At 42.1% G+C, this 13994-nt stretch overlaps 1 protein-coding gene across 1 annotated transcript in view; it reads right to left on the bottom strand.

The window, feature by feature from the left end:
- MAD1L1 (mitotic arrest deficient 1 like 1) overlaps positions 1 to 13994 on the bottom strand; it is a 560284-nt gene that overhangs the window by 501065 nt on the left and 45225 nt on the right. Inside the window, exon 11 of the mRNA XM_065412141.1 lies at positions 1275 to 1361. Coding sequence (XP_065268213.1) covers positions 1275 to 1361 — 87 coding nt within the window. The remainder of the gene's footprint in view (positions 1 to 1274; positions 1362 to 13994) is intronic.

Raw genomic sequence — 13994 nt, 5'->3', positions numbered from 1 at the left:
AAGGTCATCACAGGCCCACTACTGAATGAGGTATATTTATCATAGGTTAAGTCTGCGTGGGATGCCAGAATTAAGACAACAACTTTTGCAATTCCAAAGTTAAAGCAAATTCCTTCCCTTCATGTCATATCTCCAGGAAGGGTTAAACAAAACGAAAACACAACCTTTACTTTTTCTGGGTGTCAGAAGCAAAATATACAATTCATACCTTTTGATATAGATGGTCTATCCAGATAGGGAGTCAAACAGAGTTACTTCAAGGAACCAGATCTTTAAGTATTTCCTGCAGAAATCTCAGGATATTGGTCCTCAGGCCAACCTGGCTTGACCAGACTCAGTAACCAAAAAAGCAGAATTGACATGTCCCTCTCAAACCAGTTCTACATATTAGGGTGCAAGAAGCAGTGTTGGATCTTCAGGGAGCTCTATAGTTCAAACTCTGAACACTCTCACTTAGAACCTGGACTAAACCAACCGTAAATCAGGGGTCTAACAGTGATTAGCACACAAGACAATTTGTTGCAAAATGCAGCAGATGCACTGATTATATCTCCCTTGTTCCCACACCAATGTAAAATACCACAGTGCCTATATAGTCTAGTTACGGTGGCAGAGTCTGGATAATTTTATATCCGCTATATCATGGCAACAAATTAGCTTGCAAAAAACACTCCCAACCCCAAATTCAGGAAGAGGGCCGAAGGTGCAGTAACCCAGGCTCCTCTGAATGTCTAAGAGTAACCTACTATCAGAATGCCACTAGCTGAAGCCAGAAATTCAAAGTCTTCTCCCATCACCCATCAAGACAAATTTCCAAGTCTTTTAAGTGATCTTTTCTACTAGCCTAATCACAGTCACATGGACCCAAGGATTCTTAATCCTCCTCTACATCCAGGTGACTGGTCGCTTTAGCTTTAATATCCCTTTTAATGGTGAGAAAGGTTGGGAAAGCAGCTCACATTCCATTTGCACCCTGAAATCATTTCAGCCTAGGAAGTAAGCATGGATAAAGTGCTCCACACATTTCTACATCTCCAGTCCCCAAGACCCTTCCAAAATCTATGGTGTTCCTTTAAGTCACAGTCACAAATGTAACCTTCACCATCAGCATAGTAAAGATAATGATGATACAGAAGATTTCTTGGAGGTGGTAGGACAAAATGAAGAGCAGCAAGTACAAAAAGTATCTGGGACTGCAGCCTTTTATTTTCTATTTACTTGTATTAAAAGTAACAAATTCCTGCAACACGACATTCTTTGTTGGCAGCACCTACCTGTTTGTGATGGTAGAATTCTGCTCTTTCAGCACAAGCTCCCTCTGTTGCAGGGCAACAATCTGCCTTGAGAGATCATCAGGGGTCCTAAACAATTAAAACAATAATGGAAAGAGTTAACGAATATAGACATGCCAGTGACTGAACAATTAAGTCCCAGACATGACCATAATAAAAGAATGACAGAGAGGCAGACAAGATTGTTGCTATAGGCTAAGGCTGCCACGGTCCATTACAACAGCTGAACTATCACAAGTTTGTGTATTGTCAAGCACACACAGCCAGTTGTAGTCATTAGGACATCAAGCCCCTGCTGCACTCTAATCCACCCCCTTCCAATCAAGGGGGCATCAGCCCCATCACTTCACTTGGGTCTAAGAGACCACATTTCCTATCCTAAGATAGTTAAGTTTCCCTGCTTGAGAAGAGCGTTTGCCAAAAAGTGCATTGCAATTATCTCTGCCTGTACCAAATGCCACAGAACATCTCCTAAAGACACAGCTCCTTCTGTTTATATGGCCAATGAGCACGTATGCTATAGGAAAGTGCATGCTATAAAGAGAGTCTTCTTACAGCACAGTGGAAGTAGATGGTGCACAATGATTTTATACCAAAAATAGTCTCAAGACCCAGAATTCACTTAACAGTGTTGCCAAACCGACTAAACATTCAAGATAACCAAAGACTGCAGATTCTGCTTGGTTTACTTTTTAAAACTCAAGAAAGTAAATGAATTTCAATTCCTGACAAAAAAAGAGACAGAAAATGAATCTTTGAGCCTGCATGCGGAGAGGTTCTGATACACTGAGCAGCACTGCCCTCTACTGGATGGAACACCTCAGGCTAGCTCACGTAGCTGAGCTTGAAAGAAGAGACACAGTATATAACACATCAAGCAAGCACTGTTTTTGGAGTTAAAGGCTTCACACCTATTTCCAGTGCAGCATGCAGGAGAGTCACAGGGTTACGGATGTGAGTAAATGGTGGAGAGCCGACTTCACTTGCTCCCATAATCTGAAGGAAAATAGATTTAATAACAAAGACTACTTTTCCTCTAGCTTGATGGGTCATTTGCTATTCAGTTCTCTAATTTCCAATCTGCAGAAACCAGGCTTCAGCCTCTGGGACTCTGATCCAATTCACAAGAAATGCTGATTCTCTTTCCCCACTGTCTACCTAGAATGTCCTGTGCTGGGGTGGGAATAAACAGAAAAGAGATAAGACAGGGGGAATTACAATTGACAAGGGGAATTTGCTTTCATACAAACCAATTATGTTTTCCTTTCCACTACCTTCTCTATCACTTAGTGGTGGTTCCGTAACAGTACTCACTAGACTCAGCAGACATGAACCCCTGCCATATGTCAAGGATATAATATTTTGAAACCCTGACTCAGGTCTTGTAACTAAGGCCAGGAAATAAATAGTCTCTTACCAGAACTCCTACATGTCACACATATTACATGGTGCCAGAAGTAAACTATACCTTTGGCAAAAATGGAGCAAATTAAGCCATCTGAATCTCCCAACTTGGAAGGGAATGAGACAGAGAACCCGGGAGGGATGGGGGATGGCAGCACTTCCAAGATTTAATGGGAGCAAGGAGCAGTGCAGAGAAATCAAGAGACTGAAATCCTCCACATGCACATATGTGGCAGGTTCAGAGACACTGAAGATCTAAATTCATTCCAGTGGCAGCATAAGAGGGGAAGGGAGGGGAACCAAGAAAGATGAGTCTGTAAACCTACAGATTAAGGCCGTGTCTACTCTGGGGATTTCAGCCATCAGTGACAAGTCTCCAGTGTAAACCCCTACACTGTAGACAGGTAAAAATGCTGTAAGCCACTATTTGTACCCCTGCCTGATACTGGGATAAGTTGCATCCATGCAAATCCCCCTAATAGCAGATTTGCCTGCCTGTAGTAGATGTTTCCACTGGCAAAGTTACACTGGTGGCTGTATATCCAGGATAAATCATCACTGTAATCTAAAGCTGTCTATTCAAACATTTCATCCATTCATACCATGCAAAAATGTCACCTGGGAAAGACACAGTTTCAAGAAACCAGGTGCAAAGTGAGACTATTGATCATTATGTATCTTTGTATGCAAGCTAAGACATTCAAATTTAAACAATTAAAAAGATGGACCAATTAGAGGGCAAATTATTTGTTGTGTTACATACAAAAAAAACCGATGTGGAAAATATAGTATGTTATCAAGTAATTATAGATTATCATAATGCATACACACAAGGAAGATGAATCACATTTGTAAAGGCAACCTTCATTCTGGAATTTTCTAATTTTTGAGTGCCTGCCCTTGTAATCTTAATGTTCTTTTTAATGTTAGGAGAGGCAGGTTGTGTATGTGTGTTCTGTAATATACTGTTTTTTATAAAAAGCTAACTGAAAATCAGAAATTTCATCATGTGGAGCCATATTGCATTTGCATTAGCAAAGTTAAGTCATTCATCGATTTTAAGGCAAGAAGGGACCATTAGATCTTATCAGCTAACCTCTTGGATAACATGGGCCATAGAATTTCATCCAGTTACTCCTGTACCAAGCACAAAAACTTTGTGACCTTTAGATCTTCAGCACAGCTCCTGTCTCAGTCTCCCCACCAGCTCATCACTCTTCTCTATTTCAGACAGGCTGCATCTTTTTCTGTGCTGCCTTGGCACCAGCACAGGGAGCACTGAACGGCTAGGAGAGACCATCTCCTGGCTCTCAGTTCTGGTGCCCAGCACTAGGGCAGCCCCAACAATGAGGAGGAGCAATTATAGGAAAAATTCTGCTCAGCCCTGGGATGGCACATGCTCTGTGAGGAAGGTGCACGCTCAGGCTGGTCAACACAGAGCTGTAAGTGGAAGAAGCATTCTCAGTGCAGGCCGAATCTTCAGAGAATTTAGCTGCCAAATACTAACCAGTCAGTGCAACATATGTGAGCTGCAATTCTCAGAGGCTTACAACTCATCCAAATGTGGGCAGATTTTCACAAGAATGGCAAAAGGCAAATCCCTGACAGCAGGGTGACCACTGCTGCCAAATTCTGTGTCCCTGCTCCAAATTACTAAAACTTCTCAGTGAAACAGTTGTAAGAATTTTTTAACATGAACAAAACAAAAGTTCTCTAAGTTCATTCTGAGAAATGCCTGAAACTTACCAAAAAAAAAAAAAAAAAAATCAGCTTTAGGCAGACTCCCAGCATGGAAGATTTCAGTTAAAGTTTGGGAAACTTATAAGCAACTACAAAACAAGGTCTTTTAATGGAAAGTGATCAGAAAATCAATGATGTTCAGAGATAGCAGCTACCAACAGATTTCTAATCAGAGGCCAAATCCTCCTCCTCTGTCACAGGGTTCAGGTCAACAATATAACCTCCAACCTAGTTTTATTAATTGGCTGCTTTGGGGATTGTGGTTATTTTTGGTTGACATGTTTTACTTGATTTAAAAGAAGGAGTGTGAACATTGATAATTAAGCTAATAGATATTACCTTCTGCCATGTAACAAGGGTATTAGCTTTCTAGAAACTTAAACAAATAACGGGAGCCAGGAAATAAAACCAGGCTCTTGCAAGTAATCGTCTATGTCACACCTTTATTACGGATTCCAAAAACTATTCACATCAAAATCCCAGCCAGGTCACATAAGGTGCCTTCTAGGTCATCAAAGCCAAACTCCTCGCACTTTTCCCACGTTGTTTTTTAAACATACGCACATGCAATGAAACTAAACCAGCCCAGCTTTGGTACTGAACAGGGCAGGTCAGAGCCCACATTTCACTCTACTAGCAATGGACCTTCACTGATGTAAATGGTCCTCTCTCTTCAGAGGTATATGGGAATAGTGGTGAATGAAAAGATGGCAACTACTTGTCAGCATCCCAGTACATACTGAACGCTCCTGCATTTGTTTGCCTCAGGCCTTTTCATTAGCCTCACTGAACATACCACCACCCAGTACCTATAACACAGTTCATACCAGTGATTATTAGAGAATCAGCCAGATCATTTTGAAAGGATCTGCCTTGTAAAACTAGCAACCAACCTCATATCCATATTTTCCCAGTACCCAGTGCTACTTCAAAGAAATTAAAGCATCTAGCGTTTCTCCCCGCTTTATCCCCAATATTTCTCAGGCATGCATACGGAACAGGCCATTCCTCATATTGTGTAACATGTACCCAGCGCAAACTCATGGACAAGGATTTTTCACAGTATAATGGAGAACTCAGACCTGTGCTTCCACAATGCAAGTTTGATTGAATTGCACAACTATATACACAGACTTAGTGACCCGATTTTGGGGTGCAAGGTTGTTAGTATTTACTCATCCACTAAATGACTATAAAGAATGGACAGAAGGGCAAATGAAAAGACTCCAAGCAGCTTCTGTATTTGATTTCCAGTCATTCAACTCCTGTCTGACTCTCTTGAGCAAAATGCAAGGAGCTGAAATCTGGATGCTGCTTTCCCCCCTCAGAGATCAAATCTCCTTCTGCAATAAACCTCAAAGCAAAATCCTCCTTTTCAGTGTCTGGGAAGCAATAACCAAACAGTCAAGAGCATTTGATACCAATTTAGAAACAAGGTTTTTGCCCTAAGGTACAAATTAGCCCAGCAAGGCTTAGAACTGGAGTAAGGAAGTCAAGAGACAAAATTACACTTAACCAAAGCACTCCGATTTTCTTTGAAGTACAGATAATTTGAAAAGGAGCAATTTAATAATGATAAAAAAAATCCACAACTGCTCAAATGAAGTGAAAAATTAACTTAATGGGATGCCCATCCAAGTTACTCTGCTTCAGTCAATGAGCTTTCAGGCTTCCATTGGCAAATGTTATGCCACGGTTTTCTTCATCCACTCAACTGGAATTTTGTAGAAAACTGCCAAAAAGTTTCTCCGTTGTGCTGTCTTAGTTAAGAGGCTATTAGCATTTCCATTATAAACTCCAATACTTTGGCATTTAGAACTAGCTGTTTTTAAAAGCATTGAGCTGAGACTCAGTAAACAGCCTAGATGCTAACTTTTTTTTGGTTTTAAAAAAAGTAAAATTGGTTAAAATGTTTTTTAATTTAAAATTTATTAGAACATCCACATCTTATTGCAGGTGTTTCAAAGTCATATAGCAAAGGGAAAAGATTTGACTTGAGTTAGATCTTTGAAGTTACTCTTTAGCTATGGATGTGCAAAGCAAAAATAAGACTAACTTGTTTAAAAAAAAATTTGGGCTATCGTGTTTTGAGGATTGAGGCCTTTTAGATTTTTGGTTCTTAAATAAACTATTGAAGCTACCAAGATATTTACATTTGTAGAATACTGTGCACTCCATAAGAATCACTGATAGAAGAATCAACCACATATAGTGATCAAAACCACTGGGACAAAATCACTCTTATACTAACTAAAATACACAGCTTGTAAGAATCAACCGCTTATAAGACTCAGATCATCTGGGACGGATGCGATTCTTATCAAAGCAGTGCACTGTACTAAAATGCTCAAATTAGTGATTTTTGCTCATGCATAACGGGTTTAAAGTCTCTTCATGCAACATTTCTGCATATTGCTTTAACTCTGCAGGAAGACAGACATATACTCCGGGTTCTGCAACTCACTAATTTGAAGTCATGTTGAATTGAAGCAAGGCATGCCCAAACTTTTGGCACAAAACTTTATTTTAATCCATTTTTTAAAGAAACCACTTCCATAAGGTAGTATAAAACAGTGACTAGTCAACAGACTAGAACACAGTTACTGACAAAAGATAGTCATGGAACGCTTGTTAACAAAAATCAAACGTTAGAAACGGATTACCAGGCACTACTGCTTCTCTTCATCAAATCCCCAAACCCTGCTAATGCTCTCACCCCTTAAAGGCACTTGCAAAATAAAAAAGGTTTGGTGTGTGCTTTTCTTTCTTTCTTTAAGGCATCATGAAAGGATTTCCAACACTATCCCAAAAAAAAAAAAAAAAAAAAAAAAAAAGTTTTTCTTCTGCTTTTACATTTTGAAATCCAAGTTCCTTCCCGGCTGGAAAACTATGACCATGTCTACACTATAGCGTATCAGTGTCCTACACAGACAGAAGGATTTTTCTGTCAATGTAGTTGCAAGTGGGACGCCAGCAACCACTTCCTCGCCGGGGGCGGCTTCACCCGTTTCGCCGACTGGCGGTTCATCCACCGTGCCCGGCTCAACTGCGTCCCGCTCAACGGAGCCGTCCACCACGGGAACCGAGACAAGCGTTGCAGAAAGTGCGGCTACCCCAACGAGACCCTGCCCCACGTCCTGTGCAGCTGCAAACCCCACTCCAGAGCCTGGCAGCTGCGCCACAACGCCATCCAGAACCGCCTGGTGAAAGCCATCGCGCCACGCCTAGGGGAGATCTCCGTGAACTGCACCATCGCCGGTACTGACAGCCAGCTACGACCTGACTTGGTCGTCACCGACAAGGCCCAGAAAAAGATCATTCTCGTCGACGTCACGGTCTCCTTTGAGAACAGGACCCCGGCATTTCGCGAAGCCCGAGCTCGTAAGCTGGAAAAGTACGCCCCCCTGGCTGACACCCTGAGAGCGAAGGGCTATGAGGTGCAGATGGACGCCCTGATTGTCGGAGCCCTGGGCGCCTGGGACCCCTGCAATGATCGTGTGCTGCGGACCTGCGGGATCGGTCGACGCTACGCACGTCTCATGCGGCGCCTCATGGTCTCAGACGCCATCCGATGGTCCAGGGACATCTACATCGAGCACATCACCGGCCACCGACAGTACCAGGAGCTGTGAGTCAGAGTGACATCGTTCTCCCACTACAAGAAAGGGACTAAGTGACCTTCTCCGTTGGATCATATGAACTGGAACCATAAACTCCCTGAACATTAAATCTCACCAAATGAGGGTCAATCCATCCTCATCATCATATCCACTCATTATTATCCATACCCGAACATAGCCACTTTATGAACTTCATACCCTCATATCTCAATGTCTGTACTTTGACCCATCAACCTTTTACCCCCAATCGGGGATATTGCAGATTATGTATTCCTCATGCCACCTTATCCTAAACCAAACTTTGCACCCTCGATAATCTGTATGTTATTCCCTGATAACCAGAAACTTCTATGCTCAAACTTTGTTCACTATTTTGTTTAACATCATCTTAATACAATTTTTAAATCTGCTTCTCCAAGCGGCAGCAGCTCTGTTGACAGAAGAAACCTTCTGTTGACCTAGCTGTGTCTATACTGGGGAATGAGAGTGACCTACCTACGGCACTGAGGGCATGAAATTTTTCACAGCCCCAAGCAACATAGCTAAGTTGATCTAATTTTTAAGTGTAAACCAGCGTTCCAAAATTTCTAAGTGTAGACCAGGCCTCTGATGTCTGACAGTAACGTGGCAATCTCACAAGAAGAGTGAACTGAAAGTTGAGGTAGGAAGGGATTTTTAGGGTATGTCTACATTGCCCACGTTACAGCATGGCCATGGCAGCGCTGTGACATGGGCAGTGTAGACACGCTTTATCGCGGGGGCAGAGCTCTCCCAGTGATAAAAAAACCCATCCCGAACGAGCGGTGGTAGCTTTATCACCGGGATCAGGGCTCTCGGCAATAAAGCGCTGTCTATACTGGCGCTTTTCAGCACTAAAATTTTTGTCGCTCAGGGTGGTGTTTTTTCACACCCCTGAACAACAAAAGTTTTAGAGCTGAAAGTGGCAGTGTAGACACAGCCTAAGTCAGTCTGTTTAAAACTTTTTGTGTGTGATTTAACACCTATTTTGGTGCTTTTTAAACACCTATTTAACTTTTAATGGTTGACTAATGACATTTTGAATAAGGGAAAATGTCACCTCTTCAAATTTAAGGTTTTAAGAACTCTCAAAAAACCTAAACTTATACCTCCAGCACAATCAAAGGTGACAAGTCTTCACATGCTTAATATTTCTGCACTTAAAAAAAGAAGGGGGAGAGGGGGACGGGACAGAGCAGTGAATGGAATAGTACTACTGTTTGAAAGAAAGAGGGAGCCACAAGCAATCCCAACTTCTAGAGGTCTCTTCCTCTAGAAAATGCTCTCCATATTTGGACAGTAGTATCAGCAAATTCAGTTCCTTCTGGCAAAAGTGAAAAGTGAATTCATCTATAAATCCAACATTTGAAAGTCTGGCTAACCATTTGGAGCAGGAAAGGGACTCACTTGTGTGAAAGTGTTTTAGCAGGACTCTTGGAAAACATAAGGACAATTAACTGCTAACTCTCTGCTGGACCAAGTACAAAAGCACCAATGAATCAAAAAATGCATAATTTGGGAACAAGAGTGAGACAAGTGGCTAAGAGAGATTCCACTCAGCATCAGAGATTTTGGACCAAAACAGTGTTTCCCCACATCCCACAAGTTAAATCAGTATGGGCATCCCAACAACTGGTCTCCTGTGTTTCAGTCCTGCCTTCAATATATGCCAGGGTTCAACAGGATCTGCTTAGTCTTTCATTTTGGAAAAAAATCTAAAGAATAGGGAGCTACACACTATTTGCATTTTATTGTAGCATCCTATTTTTTTGGTCATTCTGTTCAAATGTCAAGCATAGAAGGGTGGAACACAAAACTCAGCAAGAACACACATTGTATATGTCAACGTACCCTGCAAGTGAAAAGCTTCAGAGTCCTAAAGAAGGCACAATGCTATATTTTGTTGTGTACTACAGAACACAACTGATAATAAAGATTGCAATGTTTTCTGTTTATTCTCAAGAACAATGAAGTCGATGATGCTTGCCTTTAACACGGAAGTCACGGCACTCCACATAACATGACATCCAATCTTCGGTTTTGAGGTGCCCCACAGGGAAAGAAAAGCAGAGCTGTTAAAGTTAGATTTGAAAATGTTTAGGCAGGATTACAATGCTCTTCAGGCTGCAATGAATAAGAGATTTGTCCTTCAAAGGGGATGCAGCTCAGCCAAGTCATCACTATGGGCTTCCAGATCTCTCTGCAGCCAAACTGGCAGTGATGTATTCTAATAGCTGGAACCATCTGGCCAGATGGCAGAGGGAACATGGCAGATGATACAAGCACAAATCCAGGAGATCCATACGAACTGTTAGCCTGGCTCTTAAGAATTTGCTGAGAGGTCCAACAGTGCCTATTTCACCAGATATCCACTGTTCTTTCCCTTGCTAAGTAGTGAATATTGCCTCTGGCTTTATGCACCTCCTGGGAAGTCTACTTTCATGTTCAAGAAGAATTCCTGGGAGGTATGTAATGCCGGAGGCTATATGCATTGTCACTCTATCAACTTTAGAGAAAAGAGAGTCATTGACATCTGTCTCTCCTAAGGATTCTCTTTAGTGATACAAGACTGGACTTTACTGACAGTCAAAGTTAACTTGAAGCTTTAAACCCAGAAACAGTATGTTTTCTGTACCCTCTGAGGTGAGAATGTGTGAACAGGTTGTTTATCTAACCTTATGGAGATGTTCAAGAGATTAGATTTATTGCAATTAAATCACTATACAGATTTTATTCCAATTAAGTCACTACACAGATAAGTTTGCTGGAAACGAGGAACAGACTCCAGCTCTTAATAATGACAAGCACATCCACATATAAGCTCAATTTGTAGTACTGCTAACCCACAGGAGTGCCCTTTAATTGCTCTGCTGTTTCACATTATCGGGGTTCCAGCAAAGAGTTGACTAGGAAGTGTGACAGGGGGCAACCCTTCTTTTCTCTCTGTTTAGCTGAATGGGTTTTGATTTTTCAGCACAGAAGCTAATGCTTTATTACATGAATAATTCAAAAAATACTGCCGATTCTAAATCCTTCACTTCTCCCTGGTATTTATAAAGCACCCAGAAATATAGTTTTCTAGATTCCTGATGCTTCCTCCCCCACCCCCAAACCATCACAAGAAGAAACTGTTTTTTGGAATTTTAAAATATTATGAAACATCAGACAATAAGTCCTGATGGCAACATATACTATCACTAAGCTACGATTTAGTCATGGGTATTTTTAGTAAAAGTCATGGACAGGTCACAGGCAATAAACAAAAATTCACAGCCTGTGGCCATACTAAAAATACCGGTGACTAAATTGGGGGAGGGGTTTCGGGAGTGGGTGTGCTGCTGTGGGGAGGCGTCGGGGGAGGGAGGCGCCTGGGGCCGAGGGCGCCCGGAGCCAGCAGCACCAGCTGCTGGGGGCTGTGGACAGTGGCTGCTCCAGCCAGCCACCGGGGGGGGGGGGGGGGGGGGGATTGCTGCCTGGGGCCACGGACTGCGGCTGCTCCAGTCAGCCAACCAGGGATCACTGCCGGGAGCCACCAGAGCAGCAACTGGTGTGGCCATGCTCGGGGCCGCTCCAGCAGCCTCTGGTGTGGCTGGCCCCAGAACCAGCTGCTTGGGCAGCCTTGGGGTCAGCCACACTGGCTGCTGTAGAAGTCAAGAAGGTCGCGGAAAGACACAGAATCCATGACATCCGCGACCTCTGTGACAGACACAGAGCCCTAACTATCACACTTCACTACGCATTGTTCCAGAGACACAAATGAGAGAGTGACATTATGGATTATTTAAATAGGACTGTGTGTATTAAGCCAACCACGCAACAGACTGATGCAAAAGAACTTGACTTCAATAGGCTGGATCAAGCCTATAAAGTGAAAGTGTGATACATGGCTTACAGTGTAAACAAGGGATCACTGATCATACACGTCAAGGAATAAAGATTATGTTTTCAAACTTCTCAAGTCATTTGTATGCCATCTTTTCTGAATCTGCCAGATAAAATAGTTCTTAATTCAACTATTTTCTGCATGAGGATGTTTGAGGCCTTCCATCTCTGCAGCATTTTTTCTTTAACTCTAGGCTAGGTCTACACTATGGGGGGGGGGGTCGACCTAAGATACGCAACTTCAGCTATGTGAATAGTGTAGCTGAAGTTGCGTATTTTAGGTCGACTTACCTGGCTGTGAGGACGGCGGCGATTCGGCCGCTGTCGCTCCCCCGTCGACTCCGCTTCTGCCTCTCGCCGCGGTGGATTTCCGGAGTCGACGGCAGAGCCATCGGGGATCGATTTTATCACGTCTACACTAGATGCGATAAATCGATCCCCGATAGATAGATCGCTACCCTGCCGATCCGGCGGGTAGTGAAGACATGCCCTATTAGGGAAGCAGGGAGAATCCAGTGTATTTGGGGGGTCAATGAGGGACAAAGCCCTTGGAAATGCTCTCAGTATGAACAGCTGTTGGGGAGGAGGGGGAGTAGGAAATCCTGGGATACACCATTAGCCCCAGAGCATTCTCACAGAATATGTAACAGAATTCCTCCTACAGCCAGATAGCACCTGCAGGCATGATTGTTTTTTCCCCAGTCTTTTCCATTTGTCACCGACCGGGATTTCTCACAACTTTGTTTTGTATGAAAAATCTATGGCAAGGTCCAGGGAGGATTTTTCAGTATTAAGGACAATCCTAGGCTTTAGTAAATTTGAGACTATAAGCTTTGGCCTATATTGTTTTCAAAGGTTCTAAAATGAACTCTGTGGATGACAATTATTTTTGTTCAAATTTCCAAAAGTTTAACTCCTGTTATAAATCATGTCTGGAAAATTTCAGCTCAAAATCTGGAAGTTTCAGCAAGTTATTAGTGCCTGAATCCAGGGGATTGGAATGACAAATATCATGGTCTCCAAAGTGGGGTGCGCGCAAGAGGATTCTTGGGGGCGCGCGGCAGGAGCATTTTTTTTTTTTTTTTTTTTTTTGCGCTTCGGCAGTTCGGGCAGGAGTCCGAGCGGCTTTTTTTTTTTTTTTTTTTTTGCACTTCGGCAAAAATGGTAGAGCCGGCGCGGCAGGGGGTGAGCGCTCAAAAAATTTTTACTGATAGGGGTGCACAATCAAAAAAGTTTGGAGACCACTGATCTAGAGTGGTCACTGCCACTCATGGAGTAACATATATTAGCAAAATCTTTGCAATAAAAGGAGTAAATGTTTTTCCGAACTTGCAATTTAATCTAGCAAACCTAATATTTATTAATGTTGATGCTGAAAGGATATTCTTGCACTGTGGGATCTTACACCTATTGTCCTTAAGATTCTAACATGAAATATAAACACTGTTAATAATGCAATGCTCTATTGTTTAATTAAATTATTTTCTTTGTAAAATGTACTATAGCAGCAGTCAATACCACTTTAACAAAATCTGAGCTCATGTAAAATATTTAATTAAAAGAAACAGCCAAAGTAGAAGGAAGTGCCCAATGTTTAGTGTATACTATTTCATGGTGAAGTCACTATGGAAGTTACTCTTAAAGTTCTAAATTTGAAATTGTGGGCTCAGAATAATCTTTGTGACAACTCAGAGATATGTCAGAGGAAAATGCTAAATAATTATGAGAGAGAGCTCCATAAGAAAAATTTAAAGAACAGATCTAGAATCAACAGAACAACTATAAAAACTACCCACATCGATACCCCAGCAATGGATTTTTTCAGGATATTTGAAGTATTGTGAGCAAAAAATAGTATATGAAAACCCCAGACCAAAATGAATTTGAAGATATATCAGTTGGAAGTGAATTCTAAGCATGCATATGCAAATGAGTCCAACCATTCAAAGAATAGAGGGTCATTAGAACACCCGAGGAAGATCCTTGGCCAACAACTGGGCTTAAATGAGAAGCCCAGGAAAACCTCCTACCAGTCAGA

This window comes from Emys orbicularis, chromosome 10 (assembly GCF_028017835.1).
Source record: "Emys orbicularis isolate rEmyOrb1 chromosome 10, rEmyOrb1.hap1, whole genome shotgun sequence".
In the NCBI taxonomy this organism is placed as follows: Eukaryota; Metazoa; Chordata; order Testudines; family Emydidae; genus Emys; species Emys orbicularis.
This window is presented reverse-complemented; position numbering and strand designations above follow the sequence as displayed.